At 37.7% G+C, this 16,815-nt stretch overlaps 1 protein-coding gene across 6 annotated transcripts in view; it reads right to left on the bottom strand.

Moving 5' to 3' along the window:
* TTBK2 (tau tubulin kinase 2) overlaps positions 1-16,815 on the bottom strand; it is a 162,601-nt gene that overhangs the window by 47,273 nt on the left and 98,513 nt on the right. For all 6 annotated transcript variants that reach the window (XM_011283046.4, XM_019832596.3, XM_019832597.3 and 3 more), the window contains 3 exons: positions 14,839-14,904; positions 10,532-10,624; positions 9,793-9,918 (listed from right to left, as the gene is read on the bottom strand). In XM_011283046.4, the coding sequence (XP_011281348.1) occupies positions 9,793-9,918; positions 10,532-10,624; positions 14,839-14,904 (285 nt within the window). The remainder of the gene's footprint in view (positions 1-9,792; positions 9,919-10,531; positions 10,625-14,838; positions 14,905-16,815) is intronic.

Here is a 16,815-nt window from a genome sequence, read left to right as displayed (position 1 = left end):
CAAAGGGCAAAGGCCTAGGGCACTCCAACATTTGGTTGGAAAGAAGACTCAGCAAAGGAAACCAAGAAGGAGTGGTCAATGAGATAGGAGAATCAAGTGTGTGCTGATTTTGATGCCCAGTGAAGAAAACATCTCAACAAGGTGACCAAATGCTATCAATGGTATATTTATAGCTATTTCTGATTATTTGATTGGTTTCTCTCTTTCACCCAAACTGTAAGCTCCAAGAGGTTGGTGCATGTCTGATCATCACAGTATCTAACACAATACTTTATGTGTAACAGCAGTGTTGTGATTTATAAGTTATAAGTTTGGTCAATCACATGACCAGAATATATTTCTTATGTATATTTGGTCTTTGTCCATAGTTCCCGGCACACAGCTCCCAAAACCTTGAAATTTCCTGAAAGAAAAGAGCAATAGGAGCATCTTTTGATATAATAATATTTGATCTATAGTCCTCAGTTCCTGAAATCACTTTAGAGCCATAAACATGAAATGACTATCTTGTTATTCATAACAAGCCCCTTCCCACCACAAATAGGTTTTTGTTAATGAGGTAACTTTTGGAAAGCTCCTCTGGATAAGGGCTGGCAACAATGTGATTAGAGACTTGTAACTTTCAGTCCCATCCCCTGGCCTCCAGGAAACAAGAGAGGGGCTAGAAGATGAATCAATCAACAATGGTAAATGATTTAATCAATCATGCCTATATAATGAAGTCTCTATAAAAACTAAAAAGGATGTGGTTTGGAGAGCTCTTGGGTTGGTAAACATAATGGAGGTGCTGAGAGAGTGGTGCCCGCAGAGAGGGCATGGAGGCTCCACACCTTTTCCCCATAGCTTGCCCTATGCATCTCTTCCATCTGGCTCTTTCAAAGTTAAATCCTTTGTAACAAACCAGTAATCTAGTGAGAAAACTGGTTTCCCAAGGCCTGTGAGCCACTCTAACAAATTAACCAGGCCCAAGGAAGGGGTTGTGGGAACCTTTGGTTTATAGTCATAGGTCAGTCAGAAGTACAGGTGACAACCAGGACTTGCGAATGGCATCTGAAGTGGAGGGCGGTCTTCTGGGACTGAGTCCTTAACCTGTGGAATCTGATGCCATCTATCTCTGGGTAGATAGTGTCAAAAGTGAGTTGAATTGTAGGACACCCAGCTGGTGCCAGAGAACTATCAGGCTGAGGGGGCAGGGGGTAGGGAGAGAAACCCATGTTGGAATTACGAGTCCAGAATCTTTAAATAGTTACTCTCAAAACATTTCAAGAACAAGTATTTGTGATAATATTAACTAAAAGATTCATATAACGCTACCTTTCATTTAAATCCCAAGGAAAAAATAATACATGTAGAAAAGGAAACTAAATAGATAAAAGGAACTGGAAACGGCATGGCTATAAGACCTCAGAAATTTGATTTTGGTCATATTTTTGTTGACTTAAGTTACCTATGTTATAGCTTAGACTTCCCCAAATTGTCAGAGTTAGAGGGCTACAAAAACCCAGAAGGAAGATGGATTGAGACCCAGCATATGGGAACAGAAGTGGCACACCTTGGACTACTCTCTTGACTTTGGAAATAGAGGTTCTCACAGAGCGAGCTGCATGCCTCCTGAAAATGGAGTCCCTGTCCCTGAGGCAGTACCCGCCTTGCTGTGTGAGCACTCAGACGGCCACTGCCACACTGCTACAGCCCGTACCGGGCTGCCAAGGAACGATCCTAAGCAGTTTTTATGCCAGATGTCCTTTTATCATGGAATTATTTTCTTACATTTATCAGAGTATAAACGTATGCAGCATATGCCTTTGGGCCTCAGATACAAAAGTCTGTTACTAAGATGGTGACACCAGAGACCCAGCAGCAGAAGGCGGAAGGATGGAAGGTACGGCACAGAACAAATAGACCTTCCCTGACCCTCTAATTTATGGGAGGTTCCCCCTTGTTATTCTCCAGCTCAATCTCTTATTTTTTTGCTTTCTAACAGCCCATCTAGGCCTTCTGAAAAATTTAACTCCAATGACATCAGACTCAGGGGAATCTTAAAACAGCAAGAGGCAAGCCTGCTGCATTCTGATGCAACCTCTGCTTAAACAGTCCCATTCCTAAACCTGGGAAGTATATTAACAAGATTAGTAAGAAATGTGGTCAGCTTTGGATTTCCTATCATATACTCTGATTTTAGCAATGCTGTGGCACTGTATGAACTGGCTGATATATACATTTTAGTTTTAGGTTCACCAACAGTGTGGATATTTATGGGTTTTATTGGTCTTCTCAACTTGCTAAACAATGCTTCACATCACTGGAACACTCTAATAAAAATACTTTTGTGGTCTTTTGTCAGGATCACATGATTCCATTAATTACTGACAAGAATTTCTAATAATTCTTCATATAACTCTGTAGTTCTTTCACTGCATTTTTATTAACCAGTCATGTTAGTATTTGTTTTACAGTGGCTGCTGTGTTTGTGGCCACCTCTCCAAAGAAGTCAAGATGGTAAAAAACAGGGCTTTTTGGAATGAGTCAGAAATTGGGTTCAGACACCACTTCCAGTACCACTACTGGAAACCACCAGTTTTCCCAGGCAACAGGTCTAAAGTAAGTCTCCATAAAATGGGGATAATAACCCTACCCATGTATTGCTATGGCATTGTTAGGTGTCATTACCGTGACAATAATGTGCAAAGGCACCAAGAGTTCTTTTATTTTTTAATTTAATTTTTTTTTTTTTTTTTTGAGAGAGAGTGAGTGAGTGGCGGGGAGGGGCAGAGGGAGATACAGAGAATCTTAAGCAGGCTCCATGCTCAGTGCAGAGCCTGATGTGGGGTTTGATCCCACAACCCTGGAATCATGACCTGAGCCAAAATCAAGAGTCGGACACTCAACTGACTGAGACACCCAGGTGCCCCCCACCCCAAGGGTTCTTCTTTATCCAATCTGATGCTATGTTAGTTTCCCATTAACTAGTAACTGTGTCACCTACATGTGGAGTCTTGTGGTGGAATTCAAGGTTAAGATTTTCCTATTTACTCCTCAGAGATATTTTCCTTTCTCAAAATACTTTAAAAAGGATTATTTAAATTACGTGGTGGTCACAATAGGGTTGAGTGTTTTTAATCATTATGTACATTTCTGAAAATGTTGGCCCAGCATTTTTTCTTTAATCTGAAATAATTAAAGATTAATAGTAAATTACAATAATAGTACAGAGAAATCCCCTTCACCCAGTGTGCTCCAATAATAACACCTTAAATAGCTAGAGTGCAATATCCAAACCGGGAAAATTACATGGGTACAATCCACAGAGCTTATCAAATTTCACATTTTACATGCACTCACATGTGTGCATGTATTTGTACATGTATAAAACTAGAGAATTTTATCATCTGAAGAGATTCATATCCCAGCATCTTTTTCTTAGAGTTGCTATCTTCTTTCAGAATTTATCCTCTTTCAGATATTTGGGGGCACCTGGGTGGCTCAGATGGTTGAGCATCAGACTCTTGCTCTCAGCTCAGATCATGATCTCACAGTTGTGAGAGAGAGCTCCCATGTGGGCTTTGGGCTGAGCATGGAGTCTGCTTGGGAGTCTGTCTGTTTCTTTCCTCTTCTCTCTCTCTCTCTCTCTCCCTCCCTCCCTCCCTCCCCCTATGCCTTTCCCCTGCTCATGCTTTCTCTCTCTCAAAAAAAAACCCCATAATATTCATAATATGATCTCTGTTTCAATCATGGCTATAATTCTGATAGCTTCACTTAGTTTAACACATAGAAAACAGCATTTATAGATTTCCTTAGTAGGTGATTGTGGGCAAACTAAGATTAAATTGAATTTTCCTAACATTTGCTGAAAACTTAGGTGCCAGGCACAGTGTGAGGATAGTGCAAGACAAAAAAAGAAGACATGGTTGTACCTCCAGGACTTAAAGCCAGCTGGGAAGATACACTTATACATAAATACTAAGCACTGATAAACTTGGACGTAGTTTCCCAAAACACTATAACTCTTTCCAAAAGCAAGTGCCAGCCATTATTCTAAGACATGCATAAAAGATTCCTGGTTAAGAGCAAAACAACTCTTCTCTCTAGGTCTGGACTAGATGGCTACTGGATTAGGTGTTGGCTATGTGCAACTTGTTAAGATGGAAATGTTTTCTGGCAAGAAATTCTGACTTTTAAGGGCTTACAAAGCAGAGACATTCAAAGTGAACATGGCTTTGTAAAACAGCATCATTTAACACTCTGATTACAAAATATATTCACTCCAGTCTTGGCTCAGAACATACAAGACATAATGTTTTTTGACCTTTGATGTAGCTAGGGAAGCAGTCATGCTAAATACTGGAGTTTTTTTTGTTGTTGTTGTTTTTTGTTTTTGTTTTTTGCTTGTTGATAGAAGATTTCATTATTGTTTTTAACCACAATGGTTGTCCAATGAGGAATTTAAAATTTTGAAAGAACAGTAATTAAACTCATATTCCCAAACAGATACCAAACTGTAAAATTAGCCATATGGACAGCATTAGTTCACAAAGTGTTCAGATTCAAAGTAGAGTAATTTTTCTCAAAATGAAGTCCATAGGAGGACTCTGTGACGGAAGCAAGAGACAGAAGATGCAGTCAGACCTTTTTGGAAACTGATGTGACATTGATACTAGTCATGAGAACATACCAGGCACACCAAAATCTTTTCCCCAATTATCTTTCTCCTTTCCACCTGTCCTCTGCTCCCACTCACTGCTTATGAGAGATCAGAGAGCCAGAAAGAACCAAAAGAAAATATTTTGCCTGCTCTCTCTCTTCCAAAAGTAGTAAAATTATTGTATTTTGTTTTGTTATTAGATGACAAAGACACAGAGAAGCTCTTAGGAGAATGCCAAATGAAAAACATGAGAATAAGAATATGTTAATTTAAAGTAATTATAAACAGGGGTGCCTTGCTGGCTCAGCTGGTTCAGCAACCAACTTCAGTTCAGGTCATGATCTCATGGTCTGTAGGTTTAAGCCCCACATTGGGCTCTGTGCTGGCAGCTTGGGGCCTGGAGCCTGCTTCGGAATCTGTGCGTGTGTGTGTGTGTGTCTCTCTCTCTCTCTCTCTCTCTCTGCCTTTCCCCCACTTGTACTCTGTCTCTCTCTCAAAAAAATAAACATTAAAAAAAATTTAAAAATTAAATAAAATAATTATAAATCTAACTTTCAAACTTAAGCTAGTGAATACAATAGTTTTCTTTAGATTATAGACATAACTTAAGTGCTGAATGTGATCAAAATTATTTTCCTTGCTCAACTTTTATACTCCCATGCAAACTCTATCAATAAAAAATTATTAGCACCTAAGATGAGAAAGTTGGAACATTTTCCAGCTCCTCCTGAATCTAGTATTACAGGTAGAATTTTATTACAAGTAATATGAATTCTGTGCATTTCAGAAATACATATAAAATGTAACTATAAGAATATATTCCAAAGTGACTTGCATACAATGGATTTTCTCCATTTGTTACACAATCTATAGTTATTAATGCAAAAAGCCACACAGGAAAGAAGGTAACAAGTTGACCCACTTAACGTCTCTAAGTACTCAAGGCTATATATTGCCTCTCTGTTTTATATCTTGTTTATATGTTATACAAAAGCTGCCATTTCACACAGAAATAGCTACCACATACAAATAAGTTCACTATGCTGTTCAGAGTCTTTCAACCGGGCAACACTGATGAATGTAAAATTTTCATTAACAGTAAAGTACATGTATTGTCCTTTGTATATGAAAATGATAAAATGATACACCATTTTTATAGTTACACCTCAGAGACATTGCAGATTGGGTTCTAGACCACCAGAATAAAGCAAATACCACAATCAAGCAAATCAAGTGAATTTTTTGGCTTCCCAGTGCATATGAAAGTTATTTCTACTGTGTTGTATACTATTAAGTGTACAATAGTATTATATCTAAAAAGAAAACAATGTACATGCCTTAATTAAAAATATTTATTGGAGGGTGCCTGGATGGCTCAGTCAGTTGAACATCCGACTCTTGATTTTGGCTCAGGTCATGATACCAGGGTTGTGGGAATGAGCCCCATGTTGGGATCCATGCTGAATGTGGAGCCTGCTTAAAATTCTCTCTCCCTCTGCCCCTCTCCCCTGCTTGTGCATGTACTCTCTCTAAAATAAAGAATAAAATAAAATAAATTTAAAAAATTTTTTAAAAACAAAAATATTTCTATAAGATGCTAACTATCATCTGAGCTCTCAGCAAGTGAATCTTTTTGGTGGTAGAGGGTCTTGCCTTGATGTTGATAGCTGTTGACTACTCAGGGTGGTGGCTGCTGAACGTGGAGGTAGCTATAGCAATTTCTTTAAAAAAAAAATTTTTTTTAATGTTTATTTATTTTTGAGACAGAGAGACACAGAGCATGAACAGGGGAGGGTCAGAGAGAGGGAGACACAGAATCTGAAACAGGCTCCAGGCTCTGAGCTGTCAGCACAGAGCCCGACGTGGGGCTCGAACTCATGGACCATGAAATCATGACCTGAGCCGAAGTCGGCCGCTTAACCGACTGAGCCACCCAGGCGCCCCTATAGCAATTTCTTACAATAAGACAACAATGAAGTTTGCCACACTGACTGACTATTCCTTTTACAAGTGATTTCTCTGTTCCATGTGATACCTTTTTTTTAATGTTTATTATTTATTTATTTTTGAGAGAGAGAGAGCGAGCACGTGTGTGCACAAGTGGGGGAGGGGCAGAAAAACAGAGGGAGACAGAATCTGAAGCAGGCTCCAGGCTCTGAGCTGTCAGCACAGAGCCTGACATGGGGCTCAAACTCACAAACTGAGATCATGACCTGAGCCTAAATCGGATGCCTAACCAACTGAGCCACTCAGGACTTCTTTCAAAACTGGAGTCCATCCTCTCAAACCCTGCCACAGCTTCATCAACCAAGTTTATGGAATATTCTAAATTCTTTGTTTTCATTTCAACAATCTTCACAGCATTCTTCACCAGAAGTAGCTTCCATCTCAAGAAACCACTTTTCTTTGCTCATCCATAAGAAGTCACTCATCTATTACAGTTTTATCATGAGATTGCAGCCATTCAGTCATGTTTTCAGGTTCCATGTGTAATGCTAGTTCTCCTGCTATTTCCGTCACATCTCCAGTTACTTCCTCTACTGAAAGTCTTGAACCCTTCAAAGTCATCCATGAGGGTTGGAATCAACTTCTTCCAGACTCCTGTTCATGGTAACATTCTAACCTCTTCCCATGAATCATCAGTATTATTCATGGCATCCAGAATGGTAAATCCTTTCCAGAAAGTTTTCAATTTAGTTTGTCCAGATACATCAGAGGAACCATCATCTATAGCAGCTATTGCCTTATAAGACATATTTCTTAAACAGTAAGACTTGAAAGTTGAAATGACTTCTTGATTCACGGGCTGCACAATGGATACTGTATTAGCAAGCATGAAAACATTAATCTCATTGTACATCTCCAACAGAGATCTTGTCCATGTCCATTGTCCATGTCCATTGTCTGTGAGCAGTCATATTTTGAAAGGGATCTTTTTTTCTGAGTGGTAGGTCCTAACAGGGGGCTTAATATATTCAGTAAACCATGTTTTAAACAGATATGCTGTCATCTGGGCATTGCTATTCCATTTACAGAATATAGGCAGAGTAGACTTAGCATTCTTAAGAGCCCTTAGATATTCAGAATGGTAAATGAGCACTGCTTTCAACTTCAAATCACCGGCTGCAGTAGCTTCTTCTTTTTTATTTGATTTGATTTTTTTAGAGGAGAGTGGGCGAGCCAGCACAAGTGGGGGAGAGGGGCGGAAGGGGGGAGGGGAGAGGGAGGAAGGGAGAAGGGGGGGGAGGGAGGGAGGGAGGGAGAGAGAGAGAGAGAGAGAGAGAGAGAGAGAGAGAGAATCTTAAGCAGGCTTCATGGAGCCTGACACGGGACTTGATCCCACAACCTTGGGATCATGACTTGAGCCAAAATCAAGAGTCAGATGCTTGCTCAGCTGACTGAGCTACCTAGGCGCCCCTGCAAAAACTTCCAACAAGAGAGTCAACCTGCCCTTTGAACCTCTGAAGCTAGGCATTGACTTTTCTTCTCTAGCTATGAAAGCCCTAAATGGCTCTTCTTCCAATAGAAAGCTGTTCCTTCTACATTGAAAATCTGTTGTTTAGTGTAGTAGCCACCTTCAGAAGCTAGATCTTCTGGATAACTTGCTGCAGCTTCTATATCAGCACTTGCTTCACCTTGTACTTTTATGTCATGATGAGGGCTTCTTTCCTTAAGCCTCATGAACCAAACTCTGCTAGCTTCAAACTCTTCTTTGGAAACTTCCTCACCTCTCTCAGCCTTCACAGAATTGAAAAAAGTTAGGGCCTTGCTCTGGATTAGGCATTGGCTTAAGGGAACGCTATGGCTGGCTTGATCTTCTTTTCAGACCACTAAATCTTTCTCCATATCAGTAATAAGGCTGTTTTGCTTTCTAATCAGTCACGCGTTCACTGGAGTAGCATTTCTAATTTCCTTCGAGAACTTTTCCTTTGCAATCACTACTTGGCTAACTGTTCAGCACAAAAGGTCTGGCTTTCAGCCTATCTTGGCTTTTGACATACCTTCCCCACTAAGCTGAGCCATTTCCAGCTTCTGATTTAAAGTGAGAGATGTGCAACTCTTCCTTTCACCTGAACACTGACAGGCCATCATTGGGTTACTAGCTGACCTAATTTCAATATTGTTGTGTCTCAGGGGATAGGGAAGCTCAAGCAGGAGAGACAGGGAATGGCTGGTCGGTGGAGCAGTCAGAACACACATAACATTTATGGATTAAGTTTACTATGTTACATGGGTATGTTTCATGGTACCCCAAGACAATTACAGTTGTAACATCAAAGATCACTGATTACAGATCACTATATAACAATAACAAAAAAGTATGCAATATTTCACAATTATCAAAATGTGACACAGAGACACAAAATAAGTAAATGCTGTTGGAAAATGGTGCTGATGGACTTGCTCAATGCAGGGTTGCCACAAACCTTCAATTTGTAAAAAATGCAATATCTGCAAAGTGCAATAAAGCAAAGTGGAATGAAATGACATAGCCTGGTTTAATCCATGGGTGGCTTCATTTATGTCTTCAGTGGTAATGATTATTTTGCATTAAGCTATATTAAGTTCTCCCTGAGAGCAAAAGAATCTTCTGAAATACAGTTGGTTGGGGCCAGGGGTGCAATTTGTGGTAAACTTAGTCAATCCTTATAAGGCCTTATTAATGGAAACCCTAAGGAAATGATTCACTGACCACAGATAAAATGGAGCCAATAATCTTCACCAACTGTTGTTCCATAGCATATTAACATACGATATTATAGCCCTAAGCCCTCAACAGATACATTACCTAGCTGGACATTTCCTTCTGGTCAACAAATTAGTTATAGGATTTACATAATTTCAACTATCAGCAGTTCTATATACCAGATGAATCACAGCAGGAACAGTAAAATCTGTTCAACCATACACAAATCTAAAACTCTAATGAAGTATGTTCTTCCAGATGGGCGCACACACACACACACACACACACACACACACACACACAGTCCTCATCAGTCAGTCACCACATTTCTCAGGATGTATTAAAATAATATCATTCTAGGACCTCCCATACTCATATACAATACCCTCAAAGCTACAGTAAGTGAAGACAAAGACTAAATGAGAGAGAAGGATTAGCCCACAGAACTCCCAAAGATGATTACCTGGTAGTCTGGTTTTGTAAAATAATCCAAAGAAGAGATGTGGTCCAAAAAGATGCTGAATTCTGGAGGGAGATGTTTCAACATAAGCCTGTGGTCATACCTCTCCTTAATAGAGCCTACTTGCTCCTGGGAAGTAAAGAGAACAGGAACTAAAGTCAATTTCTCTTGGCAGCTACACATTAACAGCCTCTCAGTAATAGTCTCAAGGGTATGTACTAGGGAATGAGATAGTGGTAATTAAGTATAAAGCAAGAATTGAGCTCTTACTAATAGCTTAATGCACAATGCCTTAGGGGGAGAGGGGAGGATAATCAAAAGGGTAACAGAGTTCTGCATCAGTGAATTGACAGTTCGCCCAAAAAAAGAGTTATCTAGAGTTAAAGAGTTAAATCTAGTCTACTTTTCTTTACCAACACATTTGTTCACAGTTTTCAAATCAAACAATATAATGTAACAATTAAAATTTAAAAACTTACTTGACTTATAAAAATGAATATGGGAGAAGTAGTGAAAAGAGGGAAAGCTAGAAATCAAATCAGAAGTGATGATTTAATAGATACTCAAAGGAGTATCTATTCTCCATGTACACAGAAAAAAAATCCTAACATTAGATCTTTAACATCAGCCTAATTTTAATTTTTATATGTAAGTATGTTCTCATCAATTATGCCTACTCAGGAGAAATTTTTATTCCTTCCCCTACTAAAACTGTTATTTCCATTTCCGTTTTCAAAATTACCTTGTCCTTTATTTTTCTCCAAGGCAGCTGACCAACCACAAACTCCACCAACATGTAGAATAAGGACCAAAGGTCATCATGTCTTCCCATTTCCTTCATAAGCCAAAGAGAATTCAGTCACAATACATTACCACTCCTTGTGAGTATATTACATTGTCTAAGGCCTAACCACTGTGTTTCATCTTATGAGGCTTAAAAATTTTAATGTATTTCCCATAAAATCTTCTGGTAAATATATCTATACAGCTATGTAACATTCTGCATAACAGAAATAGATATAATGAAATACTTTTTGGTATAAAGAACACCCCAAAACCTAGATATGCTGGAAATATAATTAACAGCCCATTAATTAATAAATCAGTTCATTAAGAAGGGAAGGTGAAGGGCAAATTAGCATTTAGTGGGTATGGGGTTTCAGTGTTGCAAAATGAAAAAGTTCTAGAACTTTATTGCACACTAATGTGAATATACTTAACACTGCTGAATTATCCCTTAAAAATGGTTAATATGCTACACTGGTGAGCAGAGCATAACACAGAGTTGTTGAATCACTATATTGTACACCTGAAACTAATGTAACATTGTGTGTCACCTATACTCAAATTAAAAAAATGGTTAACATGGTAAATTTAATGTGATATGTTCTTTACCATAATAATAATTAAAAAAAAGAATTAAAGCAAATTCTAGGAGCCAAAATTAAAAGAAAGCTGGAAATAAGAGAAGCAAGCTGATGCTGAAACTTTGCCTTTGGGAACATCTGTTACAGGTTTTATCAACCAGGGTTTTATCAATCAGGAAGGGAACAGGTATAAAAGTACTGATACTACACAAGATGGAAGCTGTAACTGAGACACTTTCCCCTAGGCCCTCACCATATAGCTCCGACCCTCAAAGGGCTATCTTTAGTTCAATATTTGGTATGTACATTTTATAGCAATAACTTTTTTTTTCTGTAAAATTTAACCACTATCAAAGGGATAAAGTTAGTGGTTAAAAAAAACTACCCTGAAAATTTGTTACCATAGTCCTGCCCCTCACTCAGATTTGGGGTTTAAATTTATACCACATGTGTGGTCTGGGAAACCAAGTTCAGAAATTAACTGTTTTCTGGGTGATCCCACCCTGTAGTAATGACAGATGAAAATGAAAATCCTGTCAACATTAAAGAACCCATAAATTCAGGCTTCACAGAAGTCCTATAGACAAAGTCCCATAAAATATAAGCTCATTAGTCACAAGTATAAAATACATTAGAAAGCAGGCTATCATAAGCTAATGACAAGATAAATTACAGAGCAGAATTAGATATCCAAGAATTTCAGATATGGAATTATAGGATACAGAATATGAAATAAGAATGTTTAGGGGGGCCTGGGTGGCTCAGTTGGTTAAGCGTCCAATTTCAGTTCAGGTCATGATTTCATAGTTTGTGAGTTTGAGCCGTGTGTTGGGCTCTGTGCTGACAGCTCAGAGTCTGGTGCTGCTTCGGATTCTGTGTCTCCCTCTGTCTGTCTCATGTTCTGTCTCTGTCTCAAAAATAAATAAACATTAAAAAATTTTTTTAAAGAATTTTTAGAATGTTTAAGCTTAAAAAAAAAAAAAAGGGAATAAATGTCATCAGGAAGGAACCATATCCTACCCAAAAAAATAAAAAGACCTATTAGATTTGAAAAAAGACCAAAAAGAATATCTAGAAATTAAAAACTCAAGGGACAGATTAAAAAGCTAATCAAAATCAGCAGGAAAAAAATTAATGAACTGGAAGACAGATCTGAAGAAAGTATTAAGAAATGCAAACCAGAGGCACAAAGAGTTAGATCTGAGAGTGAACCTAAAAGACATGGAGGGCAAAACAAGAAGATCTAACAAATATATCAATTTGAGATATGAAAAAAGAGGGTACAGAAAGAAAGAGAAAGAGGCAATATTTAAAGAAGAAATGTCTGAGGTTCTTCCAAAATCGATGAAAGACATGAATGCTCAGATTTAGGAAGCACAACAAATCCCAAACAGAATAATAATTATTTTTAATGTTTGTTTATTTTTGAGAAAGCGCAAGCCAGGGGTGGGCAGAGGTGGGGGTGGGGGGCAGAGGATCCCAAGCAGGCTCTGCGCTGAGAGCAGCAAGCCCAATGTGAGGCTTGAACTCATGAACTGCAAGATCATGATCTGAGTTTAAGTCAGATGCTCAACTGACTGAGATACCCAGGCACCCTGCAAACAGAACAATTAGAAAGAAATCCACATACAGGCACAAAAGAACATATCTGTGGAACAGCAAAGACAAAGAGAAGATATCCAAAATAGTCAAAGAAAAATGACAAGCTAAATAAAAAATAACAAAAATTAAATGGACAAAGATCTTCTCAATAGCAACCACAGAATCAGAAGACAGTAAAATAATTTCTTCAAATTACTGAGATACTACAAATATTAATGGATTGAAATGTAGAACAATGTAGTGAACAGAGTTCATGTATTTTGAAAAGTTGTATATTGTCTGAGAATTATTCATGTTAAAAGTTTAAGATCAAGGTACCAAAAAAAAAAAAAAAAAAAAAAAAAAAAGAAATGGAGTGCATTATGCTTAGAAATTATCAAGATCACAGAATAGGGAAGAAAGAAGTATATTAGAATTATCTGAGCAGTATTTTAAAATTAGACCAGCACCTCTGAAAGTTCCACTAGTTGCACTCCTGCATCACCACATAAACTAACAACCACTGTGAAGCTCTGTAAAGGATTCTACATCTCAGGTGTCTTGGGAGCAGAAAAGAAGGTAAAGAACTGCTGATATATATAATCAAATTCCTTTACCAAGGTCAGATGAAAAACAAATAATATGCAGGTTAACAGAGTTAACTGTTAGAGCACTCTATACTAGAAAAGCTTTTTAAAAGAAATTTGTACAAATTAAAAAAGTAAAAATATATAATCTCTTTCTACTAGCTTCTTTGGAAATGCATATGTAGTTATAATGATCTCTGGAAATGTTTATGCTTATCTCAGAAAGACTGTCTTATCTCAAAGATTCTAATGTTGACCAAATTTTTACACAGAATTAATTAGAAGGCCTAGTAATTCTAAAGGATTTTAAGAATATATCTTTTCAAGGCAGAATAGTTGACTAGATGCCGTATTAATACAACACTGAATCAAACCAAATGAGCTGACAGGCTTGGCAGAGTGCTACATTATGCACTGATAAAAATACTTTTCCTATTTTCAGTTTATAATCATATTATAAGAAACCAAATTAAATTAACTAGAGCACAGCATATAAGACCACAGCATACTCTTCTTACTATAGTTAGCATTAGTCAAATTTTCAATAAGGCAACTTTGGCTTCACAGAACAAATAAAGTAATAAAAGGTCAAGAAAAGATTTTTTTTAATGTTAATTTATTTTTGAGATAGAGAGAGACAGAGCATGAACGGGGGAGGGTCAGAGAGAGAGGGAGACACAGAATCTGAAACAGCTCCAGGCTCTGAGCTGTCAGCATAGAGCCCGACATGGGGCCTGACCTCATGAACTGTGAAATCATGACCTGAGTCAAAGTCAGACGCTTAACCGACTGAGCCACCCAGGCGCCCCAAAAGATTTCTCTTTTATCAAGGATTCACTTGTTAAATGCCTCAGCTTCATCCAGACAAGTTCAAGGATTCCGATTCCATAAAATAAACACCTTTCCCACTCATAATTAAGATTCAGAATAAGAAAAAAAAAATCAAAAGAACAAAAGGAGCAAAGTAAAAAAGAGACTTTAAAATTTTAATCTAAAAGGTATAATTTACTAAGGATGCAAATTTTAAAGTTATCTCTGTTTGAGAGATCTTCATGAAAAGAAAAGGTTTAATGGAGAGGGGATATCACAGATTAGATGCATACTGCAGGTACAATGCTGACTCCTATATTTCATTAGGTATTGATAGTATGATATTCCCAAATAATTTAAGATTAGAACACAGATAATTTATTTCTTCAAAATTCTATATTCAACTTGTTAACACTTACTTATACCTAATTAAGGACACAAGATTCCCTACACACACACACACACACACACACACACACACACACACACAGAGCTATTATCTTTTCCAACAAATCCAATTTTATTTTTATGTAGCTGCGAGCATCTACTATCTACTATACACACCACCATACATTAGTATTACTAACACATTATCCTTTGCTTCCAAGTACCTTCTACACTTGTGTACTCTAATATAAAAAAGTCAATCTGATTCAAGCCATCAGCATGCTTATGCAGACATGACTCTAAGTTCATATACCTACCCTGTTTCGGTGAGCATTTATTGACGCATAACGAACTGTCCCTCGAAAACCTGCCACAGCTCGAGGCTACAACAAAATGAAGTAAAGAATAATAAAATGAGCTTCAAATAACAAAAGACTCACACACTTGAGCACATGAAGTAGATGGGAGAAACGCGCATTACTGTCACAATAAAATACTACTTAAATTTCTAATTTTTTATTTTGAAATTACAGAAAATTAGAGAATATCTCTAAATCATGTTAAAAACTAACATTTTAGTGATCAGTGAGCCCAATTTTTTTCTACCTACATTTTAAAATACAGTAGCATTTATGATAAATAAATTTTGTACATTAGAAAACACTTGGGGCGCCTGGGTGGCTCAGTTGGTTAAGTGTCTGGCTCTTGATTCTGGCACAGGTCAGAATCTCATGGTTCATGAGGTTAAGCCCCAAATCAGACTATGCTGACAGTGCAGAGCCTGCTTGGGATTTTCTCTCTCCCTGTCTATCTGCCCTTTCCCTGCTTGTGCTCTCTCTCTCTCTCTTCCCCCCTCCTCAAAATAAACAAACATTTTTTAAAAAGAAAAAAGAAAAACACTAAATGCCTTCACATATCCAGAATCATGCTAAGCTGGTTACATTTAAGTACAGTAAGACCACAAGGAATCTCTAAGTAAAGATGCCAACCTCTTCATGTCTTGGCTATTTCATTCAAACTCAATTCAAAAATGATGGCAACTTATATCCCTCTCTAAATATATAATTCATATACTCATAAATCAAGTTATTGGGTAACTATTACATGCCAGGTACTGGGAACAAAGCCAAACATGAATAATACATGATCTCAGTTCTCAGAGAGCTCAAATTAGAATACTAAGTCCAAACTCTTATTCAGCCTACAAGATTTCCATGATTTGGCATTGGCCCCATTCCAAAATGGATTTAGTTATGGTTTATGCTACAACCAACCGTGTTTCTAGCGTCTTCTGCTACTCACTCCAGCTGGAAAGCCATCTCTTCACATGCCTCCAATGGTTAGCTCTTCTACTTCACATTAGGCTCTCTGCTGCAATGTTACCTCCTCAGAGAAGTACCCCTTAATTATCCTAATCTAAAATACTACCCCTCCCCACCTTCAATGCCACTCCACCCTTTTTTACTCTGTTTTATTTTTTTAACATAATACCTTTCAATACCTAAAATTAATTTTATTTATATTTTTACTTATTTGTTCACTGCCTGTCTTCTTCCACTGGAATATAAACTGCGATAGCAAGGTCTTAGTCTTGCTCATTTCACAGACATAGAAACAGGCTCTGAGAGGTTAACTAAACTTACGTGAGGCACAGAATTAGTAAGTGATAAAACCAGACATCAACCAACGTCTTTTGATTTGAAATCATACATTGTTTCCACTCTATTGCTTCACAAGGATCAAATCAATACCCTAAAGACTCATGGATGGCACCATAATTCAATATGAAAACTTGACAAACCTGAAAATGTTCACAGCCAATAATTTTCATTAGTAGACTTTTCTTTCCCAGTAACTTCAAATTATCTTCAATTGAGATGTATTACTTTTATAGCCAGAAAAAGACTATAATAAATGTTGTTTTTATTTACTTATTTTTAATGTTTATTTATTTTTGAGAGAGAGACAGACAGACAGACCATGAGTGGGGTAAGGGCAGAGAGAGAGACACACACACAGAATCTGAAGCAGGCTCCAGGCTCCATGCTGCCAGCACAGAGCCCAATGTGGGGCTCAAACTCACAAACTGAGATCATGACCTGAGCCGAAGTCAGACACTCAACTGACTGAGCCACCCAGATGCCCCAATAAATGTTATTTTTAAAATCTTGTTACCAGAATCATTCTGGTCATATGCTAAAAGATAATCATTCTACACGTTCTTCCTTCATTTACTCATTTTTGTAATCTGTTCAAATAGTTTTCTGTATATTCCTTCTTTCATGAAATTCTGT

Source organism: Felis catus, chromosome B3, assembly GCF_018350175.1.
Source record: "Felis catus isolate Fca126 chromosome B3, F.catus_Fca126_mat1.0, whole genome shotgun sequence".
Lineage (NCBI taxonomy): Eukaryota > Metazoa > Chordata > Mammalia > Carnivora > Felidae > Felis > Felis catus.
This window is presented reverse-complemented; position numbering and strand designations above follow the sequence as displayed.